At 33.9% G+C, this 17,632-nt stretch overlaps 1 protein-coding gene across 4 annotated transcripts; it reads left to right on the forward strand.

Annotated features, from left to right (window-relative positions):
- The first annotated feature begins 8,732 nt into the window (after nucleotides 1-8,732).
- LOC140891869 (uncharacterized) lies at nucleotides 8,733-16,554 on the forward strand. 4 transcript variants are annotated; one of them, XM_073300537.1, is made up of 10 exons: nucleotides 8,733-8,795; nucleotides 8,944-9,011; nucleotides 11,821-14,655; nucleotides 14,975-15,040; nucleotides 15,254-15,319; nucleotides 15,391-15,464; nucleotides 15,569-15,630; nucleotides 15,837-16,039; nucleotides 16,117-16,182; nucleotides 16,270-16,554. In XM_073300537.1, exon 3 carries the CDS (start codon nucleotides 12,039-12,041, stop codon nucleotides 13,161-13,163), a length of 1,125 nt encoding a protein of 374 aa, XP_073156638.1. In that variant the 5' UTR covers nucleotides 8,733-8,795; nucleotides 8,944-9,011; nucleotides 11,821-12,038; the 3' UTR covers nucleotides 13,164-14,655; nucleotides 14,975-15,040; nucleotides 15,254-15,319; nucleotides 15,391-15,464; nucleotides 15,569-15,630; nucleotides 15,837-16,039; nucleotides 16,117-16,182; nucleotides 16,270-16,554. The 4 variants fall into 4 exon arrangements, 1 of the variants encoding a protein (XP_073156638.1); XR_012152645.1 differs by lacking the exon at nucleotides 8,733-8,795 and having other exon boundaries at nucleotides 8,938-14,655; nucleotides 15,939-16,039; XR_012152646.1 differs by lacking the exon at nucleotides 8,733-8,795 and having other exon boundaries at nucleotides 8,938-14,655; nucleotides 15,951-16,039.
- Nucleotides 16,555-17,632: the final 1,078 nt, after the last annotated feature.

Genomic DNA, 17,632 nt, shown 5'->3' on the forward strand with positions numbered 1-17,632 from the left:
GTATGAGAAGCCATCAGCAAATAATAAAGTGTTCCTCATGAAAAAATTATTCAACTTAAAGATGGAGGAAGGTGCTTCGGTGGCAGCACACATCAATGAATTCAACACGATTGTTTCCCAACTAACATCGGTTGAAATTAAATTTGATGATGAAATTCAAGCACTTATTCTATTGGCGTCTTTGCCAAATGCTTGGGAGCCGATGCGGGCAGCGGTTAGCAATTTTGCTGGAAATGGAAAGTTACAATTCAATGATGTCAGAGATCGAATCCTTGGTGAAGAAGTTCGCAGGAGGGATTCGGGAGAAGCAACATCATCGAGATCTGCCCTAAATCTCGAAAACAGAAATAGGGGCAGGAGTAGCGAAAAAGGTTCTAACCGATGGCGTGGCAGATCCAAATCAAGATCTGGAAAAGACAAAAATAACTTTGAAAAGAAATTGAAGTGTTGGAGCTGTGGTGAAACTGGTCACATGAAAAAATACTGCAGATCACCCAAAAATAATGCAAATACTGTTACTGAGGGTGTACATGATGCCTTAGTACTATCCATGGAAAGCCCGGTTGATTCATGGGTAATGGATTCGGGAGCTTCATTTCATACCACCGGTGATCGTGAGGTATTCAATAATTACACTGCTGGTAATTACGGAAAAGTTTTCTTGGCAGATGGAAAACCGTTGGAAATAGCTGGTATGGGTGATATCAGTTTGAAAATGTCAAACGGATCCATCTGGAAGCTCAACAAAGTGAGGCATGTACCGAAGTTGACCCGAAATCTGATCTCAGTGGGACAGCTCGATGACGAAGGCCATAAAGTAACCTTTGGTGATGGCTCTTGGAAAGTGAGCAAAGGAGCCATGATTGTTGCTCGAGGAACGAAAACTGGAACCCTCTACATGACTTCCAGTTGCAGAGTCATGTTAGCAGCTGTGGATGCTGGAGCTAACTCAAGTCTATGGCACTGTAGACTTGGACATATGAGTGAGAAAGGAATGAAGATGCTCATGTCAAAAGGAAAACTACCGGAGTTAAAAACTGTCGAACACAAACTATGTGAAAGTTGTGTTCTTGGAAAGCAGAAAAGAGTGAGCTTTTCGAAAGGCGGTAGAGAACCAAAAGCAGCAAAGTTGGAGCTGGTTCATACTGACGTGTGTGGGCCATCTCCTGTGACATCTCTCGGAGGCTCACGATACTATGTCACATTCATCGATGATTCGAGCAGGAAAGTTTGGGTTTATTTTCTGAAAAATAAATCTGATGTTTACGAGACATTTAAAAGATGGAAATCCATGGTGGAGAATGAGACCAACTTGAAGGAGAAGTGTTTACGGTCTGATAATGGTGGAGAATATGAAGATTTTGAGTTCAAGAAGTATTGTGCACAGAACGGGATCAAGATGGAGAAAACCATTCCTGGTACACCTCAACAGAATGGTGTAGCTGAAAGAATGAACAGGACCCTGAATGAGCGAGCCAGGAGCATGAGATTGCACGCTGGACTGCCGAAATCATTCTGGACTGATGCAGTTAACACTGCAGCGTATCTGATCAACAGAAGACCTTCGGTACCACTTGATTGTAGAATACCAGAGGAGGTTTGGAGGGACAAAGGAGTAAACCTTTCGTTCTTGAAAGTGTTTAGTTGTCTCTCATATGTTCACATCGATTCAGCCAACAGAACGAAACTTGATCCGAAATCAAAGAAATGTTTCTTTATTGGTTATGGAGATAATGAGTTTGTTTATCGGTTCTGGGATGACCAAAATCGAAAGATTATTCGGAGCAGAGATGTCATTTTCAATGAGCAAGTTTTGTACAAGGACAAGTCAGACATTGCAGCAGGAGATAAATGTCCCGAAGTCCTGAAGTCAAATGAGGTGCCATTGATAGATATTCCTATGAATAAGTCGGAGGATATTAACCAGGAAGAATAAACTGCACAAAAAGTTGATCCACAAACTCCGGTGATTGAACTCAGGAGATCGTCGAGAACCATCAGACCACCTCAGAAATACTCCCCTGCACTTCGCTATATTTTGTTGACTGATAAAGGTGAACCAGAGACCTTTGAAGAAGCGATGCAAAATGATGATTCAACCAAGTGGAAGTTAGCCATGAAAGATGAGATGGATTCACTGTCATCCAATCAAACTTGGGAGCTGACAGAACTTCCGGAAGGCAAAAAGACATTACACAACAAGTAGGTATACCGGATCAAAGAAGAAGTTGACGGTAGCAAGCGGTACAAGGCGAGACTTGTTGTGAAAGGTTTTCAATAGCGGGAAGGCGTTGATTACACCGAGATTTTCTCTCCAGTGGTGAAGCTGACCACTATCAGAACTGTACTTGGATTAGTGGCGAATGAAAACTTACATCTGGAGCAGTTGGATGTAAAGACGGCATTTCTTCATGGTGACCTAGATGAAGAAATTTATATGAAGCAGCCACAGGGATTTGAAGTACGAGGGAAGGAGAAAATTGTATGCAAACTTCAGAAGAGCTTGTACGGTCTCAAACAAGCTCCAAGACAATGGTACAAGAAGTTTGACGGATTCATGAATAACAACGGTTTCCTGAGGTGTCAGGCGGATCACTGTTGTTATGTGAAAAAGATTGATGGTTCTTATATCATTCTACTACTATATGTGGATGACATGTTGATAGCAGGATCTTGTCTGGAGGAGATTGATAAACTCAAGAGAGAGTTATCAAAAGAATTTGCAATGAAGGATTTGGGAACTGCAAAACAAATTCTTAGTATGAGGATCTTGAGAGATAGGGTGAACGGAGCCTTGAAGTTATCTCAGGCAGAGTACGTGAAAAAGGTTCTTAGCAAATTCAACATGGATGAAGCTAAACCGGTTAGTACTCCTTTGGCTAGTCATTCAAACTAACCAAAGCCCAATCACCATCGACGGAGCAGGAGCATACTTATATGAATAAGGTTCCTTATGCATCTGCTGTCGGAAGTCTCATGTATGCAATGGTGTGCACCAGACCAGACATAGCACATGCAGTGAGAGTTGTGAGCAGGTTTATGAGCAATCCAGGGAAACAACACTGGGAAGCTGTGAAGTGGATTCTCAGATATTTGAAAGGTACTATCGGTTCATATCTGTGCTTCAGAAAGTCAAATTCAGGCTTACAAGGTTTTGTAGATGCCGACATGGGTGGTGACCTAGATGGTAGGAAGAGTACTACTGGATATGTGTTCACATTGGGTGGTACGGCAGTAAGCTGGGTGTCCAAGTTGCAAAAGATTGTTGCACTTTCGACTACTGAAGCTGAGTATGTTGCAGTGACAGAAGCTAGCAAGGAGATGATATGGTTGAGATCATTCTTCGAGGAGTTGGGTCAGAAGCTTGAGGATAACACATTATACTGTGACAGTCAGAGTGCTATTCATTTGGCAAAGAATCCTGTCTATCATGCTAGGACGAATCATATACAGGTTCGGTACCATTTCATCAGATCTGTTTTGGAGGATGGAATCTTGATGCTTGAGAAGATTCCTGGAAGTAAAAATCCTGCTGATATGTTCACAAAGGCGGTGACCACTGACAAACTGAAGTTATGCTCGACTTCAGTTGGACTGCAAGCATAAGAGAGAAAGCCCGAGTTGCTGCATTGACTGTGTGAAGCCATGATTGGAATCAAGTCTTCAAGTGGGAGAATTGTTAGGTGGCGGTAGGTGGAAGCTGGGAATATATATTAAATACTTTGCATTTAATTCGACGCGGTTTCTTCCTCCTATAAATTGGCTTCCATTCCTTCAGTTTTTATTATCCCATTCTTCTCTTTTTTTGTATTAACAAAGAGAGAATAAAATAAAGAGAGAGAAAAAAAGAGAGTATTTTTTTTCGAAGATCTCTTGTGAGTTAGAGAATTATTTCTCGGTAATACTCGGGGTTTGGGTGTGATGAGATATAGTGTTTTGTATACACTTGTAATATTTCTCCGGTTATGAATATTACAGCAGCTCCGTGGACGTAGCCTATATTGGGTGAACCACATAAATCTTGATGTCCTTGTTGATTGTTTTTATTCCGCAATTATTATCGTCATGATCGTTCCGGCTTAATCCATAACATAAACTTCATGCGGGTTTCTTCTTCGGCTTTTTCTCCTCTTGTTTGGTTTAGATCTGTGTTTGGTTCTCTGTAAAAAGTGATTTATGTTTTTAGATCTATGTTCTTAGATTTTGTTTTACACTGGAAAAGGAAATGAATAGCCAGAGATGTACAATAGTGATTAGTGCTTTATTATTATTTATTATTATTATTATTATTATTATTTCAAAGTGTTTGTGCTTTATTTTCTTTTGCTCATTCACGGGTATTTGTTATTTTCATTCTTGATTTTGTGAAGTATGAGAACCTGCGACACTCCACCAGATATGGATAATACATTTAGTATCACACGGAATGAACAAAATGTTTTAATGCAGTCAGTAGATGTCATCGATTACTAGCTACTGCTTGGGGTCGACGAAGAGAAGCGTGAGCTTGTTCTTGGAATTATAAATTTCACGAGGCAGTATACATTGATGGGACAAGCTCTTAGAGACATGGGTTAAGGCATCGGGCTTTCTTAGAGGAACAAAAAAAGAAAATAAGTTTCAGCAATAAATAAAATGAATAGAATCAAAAAAAAAAAAACCATGATTAATTCAAAATATATATTAAAGATAGCTAATATTATATATAGGTGTGCCTTCACAATTAAGGCATTTTAACTATAGGTACACAATGATATAGGCGGGTTTCTTTGTCAAAGTTGATGATTTACTTAAATTTTTTGTTTTACAAAGTTGAGTTGGGAAGTTATTGTAATGAAACCACTGATGACATGGAGCTTTTTTCCTTGAAAAGACCAACCAATTGACAGAGAAAATCTTTAAATCGTTTTAAGCAAACCATATGGAAAAATCCAGAGAAGAACAAGCCCGAAAATCCATGATTCGAATTGTTGACATTCCTTTGCTTTATTAGGTTGCTTTTAACATCATCTTGTGCTGACATATAAATTGTATGTTGATTATGTTTATGCAATACTTATGTTCTAATTCTTTAATCATCGAATTACTTTTAAAATATGTTATTGACAGAGGCCATTTTAATATTTTAGGTTGACTGCTGCTCTATCCAAATATCTGCTGGAGGATTTAATACTGTGAGCTCTAGATTCTTTTTGAATTTTTCTGTGTTCTTATATATATACTTCTGCTTCCATTTTTGAACAAATTTTGGAACGAAAAAGGATGTTATTTTTCTTCTTCTTTTCCTTCGTGAGGGATCCTCTTCCTGCTCCTACTACTGCCCGCATCACATGCAAAGATGCAATTTTAAACTGCACATCATTTTCAATTTTTTGTGTCCCCACTTTTTTCTCTCCGTCTATATATCCCCACATGAACTAAATATTATTTTCTTACTGGTTTTGTTTAAATATGCGCTGCTCGCTCCACCGCCACAATAACAGACACACATCAAAACGGGGTGGGTTAGGGCATCAACTCATGAGGTCATTATTACTTCCTCTTTCGTTCTTCGCTTCTTATCAGTTCTCGCAACTTCTTAACAGCGTATGATATCCTCGACTTCGATCCTTCTACTGGGTTGGCTCTCTTCTTTTGGTTTTGTTCTTTTTTCTCTCGTCCTCTGACATTGTCGCAATTTGTTGAACCTTACTGGCTTTGCTTGTGAGATATTTACATATATTCGATGTGCTGTTTGAAGGTTAGTCAAACAATAAGTAGATTCAATATGATTATGGGTTTGCGTTATATATTAATGGTTGGTTTGACAGATTAGATCTTGGGTGACAATTTATTGAATCAGTCATTTCTTTTACTGTTACAGTTGGTTTTATAATTTTTTTTGTTTTGTTTTTGTATTATGAATACATCTCAGATGAGTCGTAGTGTAAATTGCTATTACGACACCAATTGCTTCTTTTTATTTTAAATCTTAGTATATGATATGATGATTCGAGGAATTCTCAAACTTTTGATTCTAAATTTTGTGTTTTGTATTCGCATAGGTTATTTTTCTGGCTTATAGATTATGCCCTTAGTTTGGATTTTAAAAACTATATTTCGTTTTGTTGTACTGCACTGGTATGTCCATAATCAATAAAATTGAATTTGTTTGTTTTGATCATTAGATATACCGGGTGAGTTTCCCCCTTCTGTTTTGATAAAAATATTTTTGATAGTTATGGTAGATCAATGTTTTTGCTCGTAGTTATGATTCTTTCTGACGTTGGGTGGTTAATGAATTTGATTTCAGAATAAGAGCGAGGCTTGTGTCTCTTTTGATGGTGATTGTGACAACCTGCTTTAGAAGAACAAAGACATAAAATATAGTGTTTAAATATATATTGGAAATAATAGTTCTTTTCTCGATGCTAATTGGTTGAAGAACTCTTTTCTTCTTAATGTTTCTCTACTGTTTTCAAATGCTTACGATTTCAGTACTAAGTGGATCGGATTGTTTTAGGCTTCATATCATGTATTCTCTGCATTTTTATATAGTGTTTTGAGTATAAACTGAGATGATGAATAAATTCTTGGTTTTACATTGTTTTGAAATCTTGTTGTTGTGCAGACTTTGAGAGCTATTTTATAGAAAGGCATTTGACACACAAGATATTTTTAGGAAAACCTCACTTGTTTCCGGAGGTATGTATTTGGATGTCGAATTAGCTACTTAAAAAATGAGTTTTATTTACGTTATTATTTCCTCTTTTGTTCTTCGTTTCTTATTTCTTGCATTTTTTTAGATTGCTTAGGATTTTCTCGACTTCGATCCTTCTTCGACTGGGTTGGTTTGCTGCTCTTGTTTTTTTTTTTTTTGTTTCTGTTTTTTTTTTTTTTTGCCTTCTTCGACATTTTTTGGTGTTCTCTCTTTAGTTTTATTTCTCTTGCTCTTGTGTGACTTTCTCGGCCTCTTCGTTCAACAGTCAATTGAGATAATCTCGAAATACCTGTGTTTTATATTAGCTTCTTTGGATTTTTATTTACAGGACCTTTGTTTTTTGTTTATTTCAAGTAACGTTCCTTTTACTTTGTGATGTGTGCATTTTTTTTCTAATGTTATTGGATTTCATTAGAGCAATTAGACTAGGAAAATTGGAGTCTGAAGATTTATTGTTTCATTTCCTTAAATTGGTCATTTTTTTTAATGTGTTTTTGTGAAATCAATGAAGCTGTATGGGCAATATTCAGTCACTTTTGTTAGCTCGAGATCTAATGTCTTTGTTTTTTTTTTTTTAATTGGAAGAGATTGATGATAATTTTGAATTTTTTTTTTAATGTGATCACTTTGGTTTAACGTATTCGCATGCCTCCATGTGTATTTACTATTACTTTCTCTTTCGGTTTTTTGTTGTTTTGATCATTGTTGAACTAAATTTTCCACTGGATTTAAACTCTCAAGTTTTTGTTAATGTATCGATCCCCAAATTTTTTTTCATTTTTTGTTGCGATAAATTAACTTTTATGTATATAAAAAAAATTCACAATTAAAGTCATAATCGAAGGGCTACACGCCTACACCTATCCCATCTTATTACTTTAAACACATTGATAATGAAACCTGAATTTTTCGCTTGTTCTTTATATAAACTGAAAGCAAACGAGGGACCACTCTATTTTCATGTCAAATTATCGATTTGATATTGGATGAAATTACATGGGTCGTTCACCTGCAGGTTACTACTGTGTATGTATATTTCAACAGAAAAATGTGTGATAATTTCTTTGTAAAATTGGACAACTCACCCACCGCACAATATGTTAATATCGTCTTTGTTCACCAAAGATTCTTAGCTCTCCGCTAACCGCATTTGTATGAAATGCCATTTACTGTGTTCTGGAACTATTTGTCGAAATCAAATTAACCTTTACTGATCTGTGTGGCATGAATTATCACGCCAATATAAGTTTCATGTGGACGAGGCTCTATCACATTTGTTTCTTATAAACGTTTCCTTTAATTTTTTAGAGATCCTTGAGGTCTGGAGAAATGTGAATGCTGTATACTTTGATGTGGATAGCGCAGTGTGCTTGGAACGGCATTGATGAGCTGGAATTGATGCCTTGTGGAGAAGCTGAAGGACAAAACTAAAATAATATTAGCGTTTTTTTATTTATGAATTTTAAAAAATATATAGATAAGAACATTGAAGTTCGAAACTAATAAAAAAAAAACTAAAAAACAACCTATTAATATCGACACGATAAATGCTGTAAGAATTTTACAAAGATAAAGATACTTGTGTTATATTTAGAGAAAATGTACTATTTAAAATCTTATTCATCATATTATTTATTTGAGTTTCATCGCGTGTAATGTTTTGGAAAAGCTGGTTATCATTTATTGCGACTGCATGCTAATGGAATGAATATTGTTACAAATAACAGAACAATTTAAATTATAAGCAGCTTATGACTAATTTGCAACTAAGAATAGTACTCATTTGATACACAAATAAACACCACTGAAACGATAATATATTACGCTACGCCCCTGGGCAAACACCTCAATTCATTGAGGTCTCCATACCTAGTATAAAATAAAAGCGCGAATAAGTTACAATCGGCCAGTTTAGGTACGGTAGCAGGTAAAAACATTGATACGTGTAACGGTCTTCTGTCTCCACCGCAGCAAAAACAGAGGGTGCACCAAAATGAAACCGGTTTAAGCGATACAAGTCATATTACCTCTTTGGTTCTTCACTTTTCTTCATATGATTACAGCTCCTTCGTGCATTGGAAAGGTTCGATTTCGGGTTAAGTTTTCTTCTCTGCTCTTTTTTTGGTTTTTGTTTCGTTTTCCACTTGGTTCTCTGACTTCTTTAGTCTTCGTTTTTCTTCGAGCTTCACCTTCTGTAAGAATTGGGACTCTGACTTCCATCCGCTTTCTTGGTTGTATTGTAGTTCCTTCGGCTTAGACGATCTCTCCGCGTGTTGTTCCATTCTCTTGAATTGGAAGGCTTCGATTTCCGGTTAGCTTTCTTCTCTTCTCTTCTCTTGTCTTGGTTTTTGTTTCGTTTTTTTTTTTTTTTTTGCTTCTCCGACTTCTTTCGTCCTTCGTTTTTCTTCTTCAATTCTTCTTCCCTTCTTGGAATTGGAAAGCTTCGACTGGTTAATGTTTTCTCTCTTGTTTTTGTTTTGTTTTTTTCCCTTCAAATTCTTGGTGCTTTCCCTTAACTTTGTTCATATCTGGGTTTCGTTTGAGTTTTTTTATTTCTTGAGATCCATCACTGTCCTTGAACTGTAAATTGAAATAATCTCGAAATATTACATTCCTTCTTCGCGGCTCTTTTCCGGTGTGTTTTATGTGGCTTCTTCGATCTTGTTAAGGATAATGGTGATTATCTTTTGTTTAGCATAAATTTTTTGTCATAGTCAGTTATGTGCTGTGATTTCATTTCTTTGTTCAATTCTCGCTCTTGGAATTTATTTTAGTTTTTCCCAATTATTAGACTTAGTTTTGTATCACAGTGTATTTTATTTTGTAGTTTTGAACAAGATTAAACTTTGGAATATTTAAGTTATATTGTTATACCTCGTAGTTTCCTGTTTAATTATAATAAGTTGTCAACTATTAAACTTATTTTTTTTTATTAGAGTCTGTTTTTTTTTTTTTTAACAAGATTAAACTTAAGAATTTTTATTTTTGTATTACTTGTTTAATAATTCAAATTGGTGATAATGCCAAGAAGTACAAAAGAAAATGTCTTAGAAGCTAAGATAATGAAATCTCGTAAGAGGAAATATGTTTGTTTAGAAGATCGTAGATTGGAAAAAAAATATTCGGCAAGAAGAGAACAAAGTCAAGTGCCAATCCTAAGTACAAGTAATATAGAAAATGTTGAGGCTGACCCCTTGAGATATATAGTAAGTAGTCAAGATATATTGCCTAATGTGCCAAATTGCGAATTTTGTGATGCAAAACGTATTTACTTAGAACCACCGACATTCTGTTGTTCACTAGGAGAAATAAAACTTTTACCTACAGAAATGCCTTCTGAGTTAGTTGAGTTGTATCTTGGTAATGCTGAAGATGCTAAAGAATTCAATAATTGTGTTCGTAGTTACAATAATATGTTTGCATTCACATCAATGGGCGTACATTCTGACAAATCTTTAGCTACAAAAAATGCTGGAATTTATACATTTCGTGTTCAAGGTCAAGTTTACCACTTTATGGATCAGTTAATACCATCAAACAATGAAAAACCTAAAAATCTGCAACTGTATTATATCGATACGGAACACGGGGTCTTGAATCGGATGTGTATTAGTTCCAAATTTAAGGAAACTCTTGTAGAAAAACTAATTCGTATTTTAACAATAAATTCATATGCAAATTTCTTTCGAAGTCTTAATAGTATTCATAACCTAAACGAATATAAAATTGCTTTACAAGCTGACCCTATTGTTGATCAACGCGTTTTTAATAAGCCTATTGTGTCTCGAATTGCTGGAATATGGCTAGAATCTAATGAAAGAGAGCAATCAAGTCAACACATACAAGTATATCCAAAAGATAGCCGCCCTCAAATAATTAAACATTACTTTACCTGTTATGATCCTATGCAATATCCTCTTATATTTCCAAATGGAGAATCTGGTTGGCATCGAAAAATTGAAAGAATAAATCAAAGACAAAAAAGAATGACTCCTACACCAACATGCGACGGTAAAACCATATATGATATCCGAAATACCATAAATGCAAATGACTTCATACACACTGAAAATCAAGGTATGATAAAGAGCAGCAACCAAAGATTAATGGTGTCATGTCGTGAGTATTACTGTTATAAGTTACAAATAAGAGAGAATGATAAATCTTTCTTACTGCATATTGGTAGGATTTTGCAACTATATATAGTAGATATGTACATTAAAATTGAAACATCAAGGTTAGACTTCTTTCAAACTACGGACATGCAAAATCGTCTACGAAACGAAGTATATCTTGGTTTACTAGATAGTATTACTCAAGGGTGTCAAATGGGTGTTGATGTTGGAAAACGTATAATATTACCTACGTCATTTATTGGAGGACCTAAAGATATGCGTAAAAGGTATATGGATGCTATAACCTTAGTACAACGTTATGAAAAACCTGATATTTTTTTAACAATAACTTCAAATCCAAATTGGCCAGAAATAAAAGCTTTGTGTTTACCTTCTGATGAAATAAAAAATAGACCTGGTTTAATTGATAGAATATTTCGTGCGAAACTCCAAATTTTAAAAGATGAATTGTTCAAGAAGAAAATTTTTGGTCACGTTGTTGCTTACACTTATGTAATAGAATTTCAAAAAAGAGGTTTGTCACACGCTCATTTTTTGCTTATTCTTAACCAAGCATCAAAAATGTTTGACCCTGAATCATTTGATAGAATTGTTTGTGCAGAATTACCTGATCCACACACTCATCCATATTTATTTTCATTGGTAGCTAAACATATGATGCATGAACCTTGTGGTGTACTTAATCCGACATGTCCTTGTATGAAAAAGGGTTCCTGTAAATTTACTTACCCTAAGGATTTCTCAGAAATTACAAAATATGGAACAACTCATATCCAATATATCGGGGTAGAAATAACAATCATGTTGTTACTATTAGAGGTTCACATCTTGATAATCGATGGGTTGTACCTTATAATCAATATCTTTTAGCTAAATTTAATTGTCACATTAATGTTGAAATATGTTCAACTATTCAAGCTATAAAATATATCTATAAATATCTTTATAAAGGACATGACAAGATTTTGTATACATTAGTTGCAGATGAAAGAGAACCCATAGTTGATGAGATTAAAAATTTTCAATGTGCAAGGTGGATTTCACCTCCGGAAGCAATTTGGCGCATTTTCAAATTTGATCTTAACCATGTGCATCCATCTGTAATATGTTTACCAATTCATTTAGAGAATGAACAATCAGTAACATTCCTTGCTAATCAATCATTATGTAGCATTTTTAATAACCCTACAATAAAAAAAACTATGTTAACACAGTTTTTCTACATGAACGAATACAATGATTATGCTAAAAATCTGAAATGCTTGTATGTTGAATTTCCTGAATATTTTACTTGGCACAGTGATTCAAAAGAATGGGAACCACATAAAAAACATGAAGTAATAGGCCGGATTTTTAGTTGCCACCCATCAGACGGTGAAAATTTTTATCTAAAGTTGTTGCTAATGCACATTAGAAAACCAACTTCATTTAGAGACTTGAGAACAATCAATGGGAAAACTTTTATTACATTTAGAGAAGCTGCACAAACGTTAGGATTAATTGAAGATGATAGTACTGCTGATATGTGTATCCAAGAAGCTGCTTCTTATTTAATGCCTGCTGCTTTAAGACAATTATTTGTTACTGTTCTTGTTTATTGTAATCCGAAAAATCCCAAACAGTTGTGGCTAAAATTTGAAAATTTTCAATCACAAGATTTTGAACAGAACAAAAATCTTACTCCTTATGTAATTAGACGCAAAGTTTTAGACATTCTTGCTGACTATCTTTATTCGATGGGAAAAAGATTGGATGACTTCTTCTCTGTAAGTGATGATATGATTATAAGTTTTCACGATATTTTGACAAAAGAGTTACAAACTGAACGAGACATAATTATAACTGATGAAGATCTTTTGGCTGTTGAGCAATTAAATAAAGAACAAAAATTTGCTTACAATCGAATATTATATCATGTTAACAATAATTTGCCAAATGTTTTCTTCGTGGATGGTCCTGGAGGTACTGGAAAAACGTTTTTATATAAAGCACTTCTTGCTACAATTCGCTCAGCTGGTCATATAGCGCTTGCTACAGCCACTTCAGGGGTGGCAGCATCTTTACTTCCAGGAGGACGCACTTTACATTCGAGATTTAAAATTCCTTTAGATGAAAATGATTCCAAACCTTGTAGCATCAGTAAACAAAGCACAATAGCTCATTTAATAAGGTTAGCACAATTAATTATTTGGGATGAAGCTACAATGGCTAAACGTAGTATTATTGAAAAGTTCGACGAAATGTTGAGAGACATAATGAATTCAAGTACAGTTTTGGTGGTAAAATTATTGTTTTTGGTGGAGATTTTCGTCAAACATTACCAGTAATTCTTAAAGGTACCAAAGATGATATTATAGATTCTTCGATTGTCATGTCACCTTTATGGAACCAATTTGATAAACTAAAGCTTAAGCAAAATATGCGAGCTTTACTGGATCCTAACTTTTCGTCTTACTTGCTGAAAATTGGCGATGGAATTAAGGATATTAATGAAAAAGATAAAATCCAAATACCTCCTAGAGCAAACATTCCATTTACAGATGAAATAACATCTTTAAATACATTAATAGACATGGTATTTCCAAATATTGATGATTGCAATTTGGATTTCTCTTTATTTGTTAAACGAGCCAATACTTACTACAAGAAATGAATTTGTTCATGAAATAAATGATGTCTTAATTGATAGATTTCCTGGTGAAGAAGCTACATATTTTAGTTGTGATGAAAGCACAAGTACTTGTGTTGTACCAGACCAAGAAGAATTGTTTCACTGTTTGACTCCTCAAGGACTTCCTCCTCATAAACTAACTTTGAAAATAAATGCACCAATCATATTGCTAAGAAATATTAATCCAACCGAAGGGCTTTGTAATGGTATGCGGCTTCTTTGCAAAGGTTTTAACACAAATGTTATTTATGCTGAAATTTCAGTTGGCATCCATGCAAGAAAACCTGTATTTATTCCCCGTATAACATTAGAAGCTCAACATGATAATTTTTCATCCATTCCATTTAAAAGAAAACAATTTCCAGTACGGCTATGTTATGCAATGACAATTAATAAAGCACAAGGTCAAACTTTAGATTTCGTTGGTGTATATTTGAAAGAACCCGTTTTCTCACATGGTCAGCTTTATGTTGCATTATCAAGAGCAAAAAGTATAGATCAATTAAAAGTGCTTATTAGACCATCAATACCATTAATCCAAAGTACTAATTATACAAAGAATGTTGTATATCATGATGTTCTGGAGGCTGCAAACATTCATTGATATAGGTAAACCTCGATCTTATTATCTTTCCATTTATTATATTTTTACTTGTTAGATTCTGTTAAATGATATTTGAATTGTAATTTTTATTCTTGTTTCAAAACTTTATATATGTAGTTTTAAAATTTGAATTCAAAATACTTTGTTTCATATTCTTAATAAAAATGATGATTTTAATTTCAGTTATTTTTCACGCATGTTTTTATGATACTGACCAAAAGTTAAAGCTGTCGTCCTCCCTCACTGATGATGAGATAATGTGATAAGTTTCTGCCCAACCAGTTTATCTGATTCTTAACTTAGCCTGACTGAAAATCCATTAACTCAAGAGCATTATGAATAGGCTTTAACATCTTCTTGCACCATTGATACTGAAGGCACAAAACTGGTCTGCATCTACTGGTGGGACTAAATGATATGAACTTTTTAGCTTTTTTTCTCCTCCATATGTGGATGCGCTTACATATTCAGTATCTCCTCATAAAATTGGTGTCGGGAAGGAAGCTGATCTGGGCTTTTCTTTAATCCAAATCAATTGTCCATGGTACGTTATTTCCTTGACCAACATTCATTAATTAGGTGTACACATTTCTCTTGTTCTGTTTCCCTTTCAGAATTTTGTGTCATATGTTTTTTTGTATTTCGAACTCTGCTTAATATATTTTAACTTTTTTATGTTTCAATTTTCGCATTCTTAATTCTGGCTCACTTGTTTGATTCAAAGTGCTAAATAATCAGCAACAATGACAATCAGAAACCTAATTGCTCTAATGAGTTTCCTACTTTAAATTCCTCTTATATGCATACATTGCTACCCTCTTTGGATTACTCTTTGACTAGCTATTCTCTATTTCTTCACGTAGCTGTACCAGTCAGCTTAAATAAGAGCATTGATGTTTACGACCAAGATATTCATCTCCGTACTTTACGTATGTGACTATTTCATTGGCTTTGTGCTCTTTTAGCATTATATTTTAAACTTCTGTTTCTCTCTTCTATTTCCTTAACCTTATTTGTATCTTGTTATAGTGAACTTGGGCATAAAACTGATGAAAGACGTTATTTTATACATGTATTGTATTAAAACTTCTTGCGCTAAAATTTGATTGCCTAACATTTGCTTGTCCCATCATATTCTGTAGATTACTGGACTTGCTTTTTCATCAGTTTATTCTGGTTATATATATGTGCAAGGAGTTGATTATGAGGTTAGTGCTTTTGTCTCATGTTTCATTTCCTCATACCCAATGAAAGTGAGTTACATTATAAGGTTTTAAAGGTTTCGTCTGACTCATGGGAAGAAGGGGTTCAGCCGATTTCGAATGAACATCTGAAGACTCTGAAACTAACAAGGTTTCTTTCATGACATCACTCTTACGCAAATCAAATTTGTGCAGAAAAAGATTGATTGTTACTTTGTGCGTTTCTGTAATGTTTTTGGTGGTTTTGAATGGTAGAAACTGCTCCTGGAAAAGGAAGATGTGGTGGGCGTATTGAACAAAGCGAATGAAGCAATAAAGTGAGTGATTAATTGTATCACATTTCCTGACGAAAATTATGCATGTTTTGCGTACTAAATTGATGTAGAACATCAATGAAAAACGTCCTGATTGATATAAAAAAAACCTTACAAAATAAAGCTGATGTAAATGGTTATATAAATTCCTGAAGCTACTTTCAGTTCGTCGCCTTTCGATTTTACATTGTTGTGAAGTTTGTTAGCAGATCTTTCGAAAATTCTATAGCCAACCTACGTTTGAAGTTGTCGTCGGCTAAGAAATCCCACAAGATTGGAATTTTAAGAATTTGACAACCGTTGATGTCTAGTGCTTTTACTAGGAAAAAAGCCTTTATGGTCATAGATATAAACAAGGCATTTAGCAGCAGAAAGAGGTGTTATTCTGGAAGAGAAACAAGGATGCCTAGAGGTGGGGTTTAATACACTGTTCTTTGTTAATTATATGTTTTGGTTAAAAAAAATTAATGAACACGTTTTATTAGCTAGGTAACAGGCTACTTCAACTTGAGCAAGAAAAGGGTATCGTCGTCCGTTTCATGGTCGGACGCACAGGTTAATATTTTCATCAAATACTTGGACTTTATGCCCTTTTCTTATACATGTCTCTTAGTTGTTAAGTGATATATGTGTTTTGTTCAGCTCAACATCCAACATCATTCTAGATCGTGCAATCGACTTAGAGAACGAACAACATAAGGACTTCCTCAAGACTTCTTGGCGAAAGTAGAAAACAAACATGATTCGGCTACCCCGTCGTTTTTCGCTGCAATGCTGATAAATTTTTTGTCTTGAAGGAACATGTGGAAGGATACCATGAATTATCAGCAAAGACAAAAAGTCTTTCTTCTCCACTGCTGTGAAAAGATGGGATGCTGAGTTATATATAAAAGTGGATGTTGATGTTTATGTAAATTTAGGTGCATATGCCGTTTTCCATCTAAAAACCACAAATTTTTTGTTATATGAATTAAATTAAAGTTATAAAGTTCATAAATCTATCAACTAAATTATTCAATATAAAAACCTTATAGTTGTTGTTATCCTTTCCATATTAATAGGTTTTCAAATTTCTTTTGTTAATCTATGGTTTTAGTGTAGTTATCCATATATTTTAAAAAATTCAAAAATGTTAGAAAACGTAATTAAATTAAAAAAATTTGTACTACACGTAGTAAAATGCACATGTATTGAAACAAAATAAATAAATACATTTTTTTAAAAAACAAAAAGTTATATTATAAAAATAATAATTTTTCATATAAATAATTATTAATATCTTAAATTTGATATAGAATATGATGTTATCTGTTAAAAAATCATAATTTTTTTTTAAAAAAATAATGATATTATAAATGTGTGCTACTAAGCATAGTAGGACATAAACAAAAAAAAATTAAATTAAAATAAATAGAAATATTAGGGTTGATGGCAGATTTTACGCAGACAAAATAGAAACAATCATACGTTGTAGTATTGAATTTTATTTTCTTCTCACCACGGTATAAAACTGATCGAGAAAATTATATTATTTTATTCTGAATGTTTTTACAATTCATATATTTTAAAAATACAATAATAAAAATATCACAAAATTTTTGAAAATATTACTGAATAAACAAAATCTCGGTGTTTATATCTTCGGTTTTATTCAAGTTCTAAATAAAATTTCGACAATGTTTTTGAAAGAATTAATAGTTGTTTCATTTTTAGTTTATAATTAATTATTTATTATAGATTAATAAAAATTAAAGTATAAAATAAGACCTATGCAAATATAAACGCATGTTTAATTTATTAAAAAAATAAAAACGATTATACGTTGAGCTGCAAATCTGAGTAAACACCTCAATTCTTGAGGTGACCCATAACTAGTATATACATATAAGAGTAATATATTTACATATATTAAACAATAAAAAATAAAAATAAAATAAAAAAGAAAATTCAAGAGCACGAGCTCATCCCACTATGGGAGGAGCTCTTTCCTATTTTCCATGTCACC

The sequence above is a fragment of the Henckelia pumila genome, chromosome 1, assembly GCF_033568475.1.
Source record: "Henckelia pumila isolate YLH828 chromosome 1, ASM3356847v2, whole genome shotgun sequence".
NCBI lineage: Eukaryota > Viridiplantae > Streptophyta > Magnoliopsida > Lamiales > Gesneriaceae > Henckelia > Henckelia pumila.

Bases quoted from the DNA above. Each gene is read 5' to 3' on its own strand.
- LOC140891869 (XM_073300537.1), top strand. From the start codon at position 12,039: ATGTTAACACAGTTTTTCTACATGAACGAATACAATGATTATGCTAAA.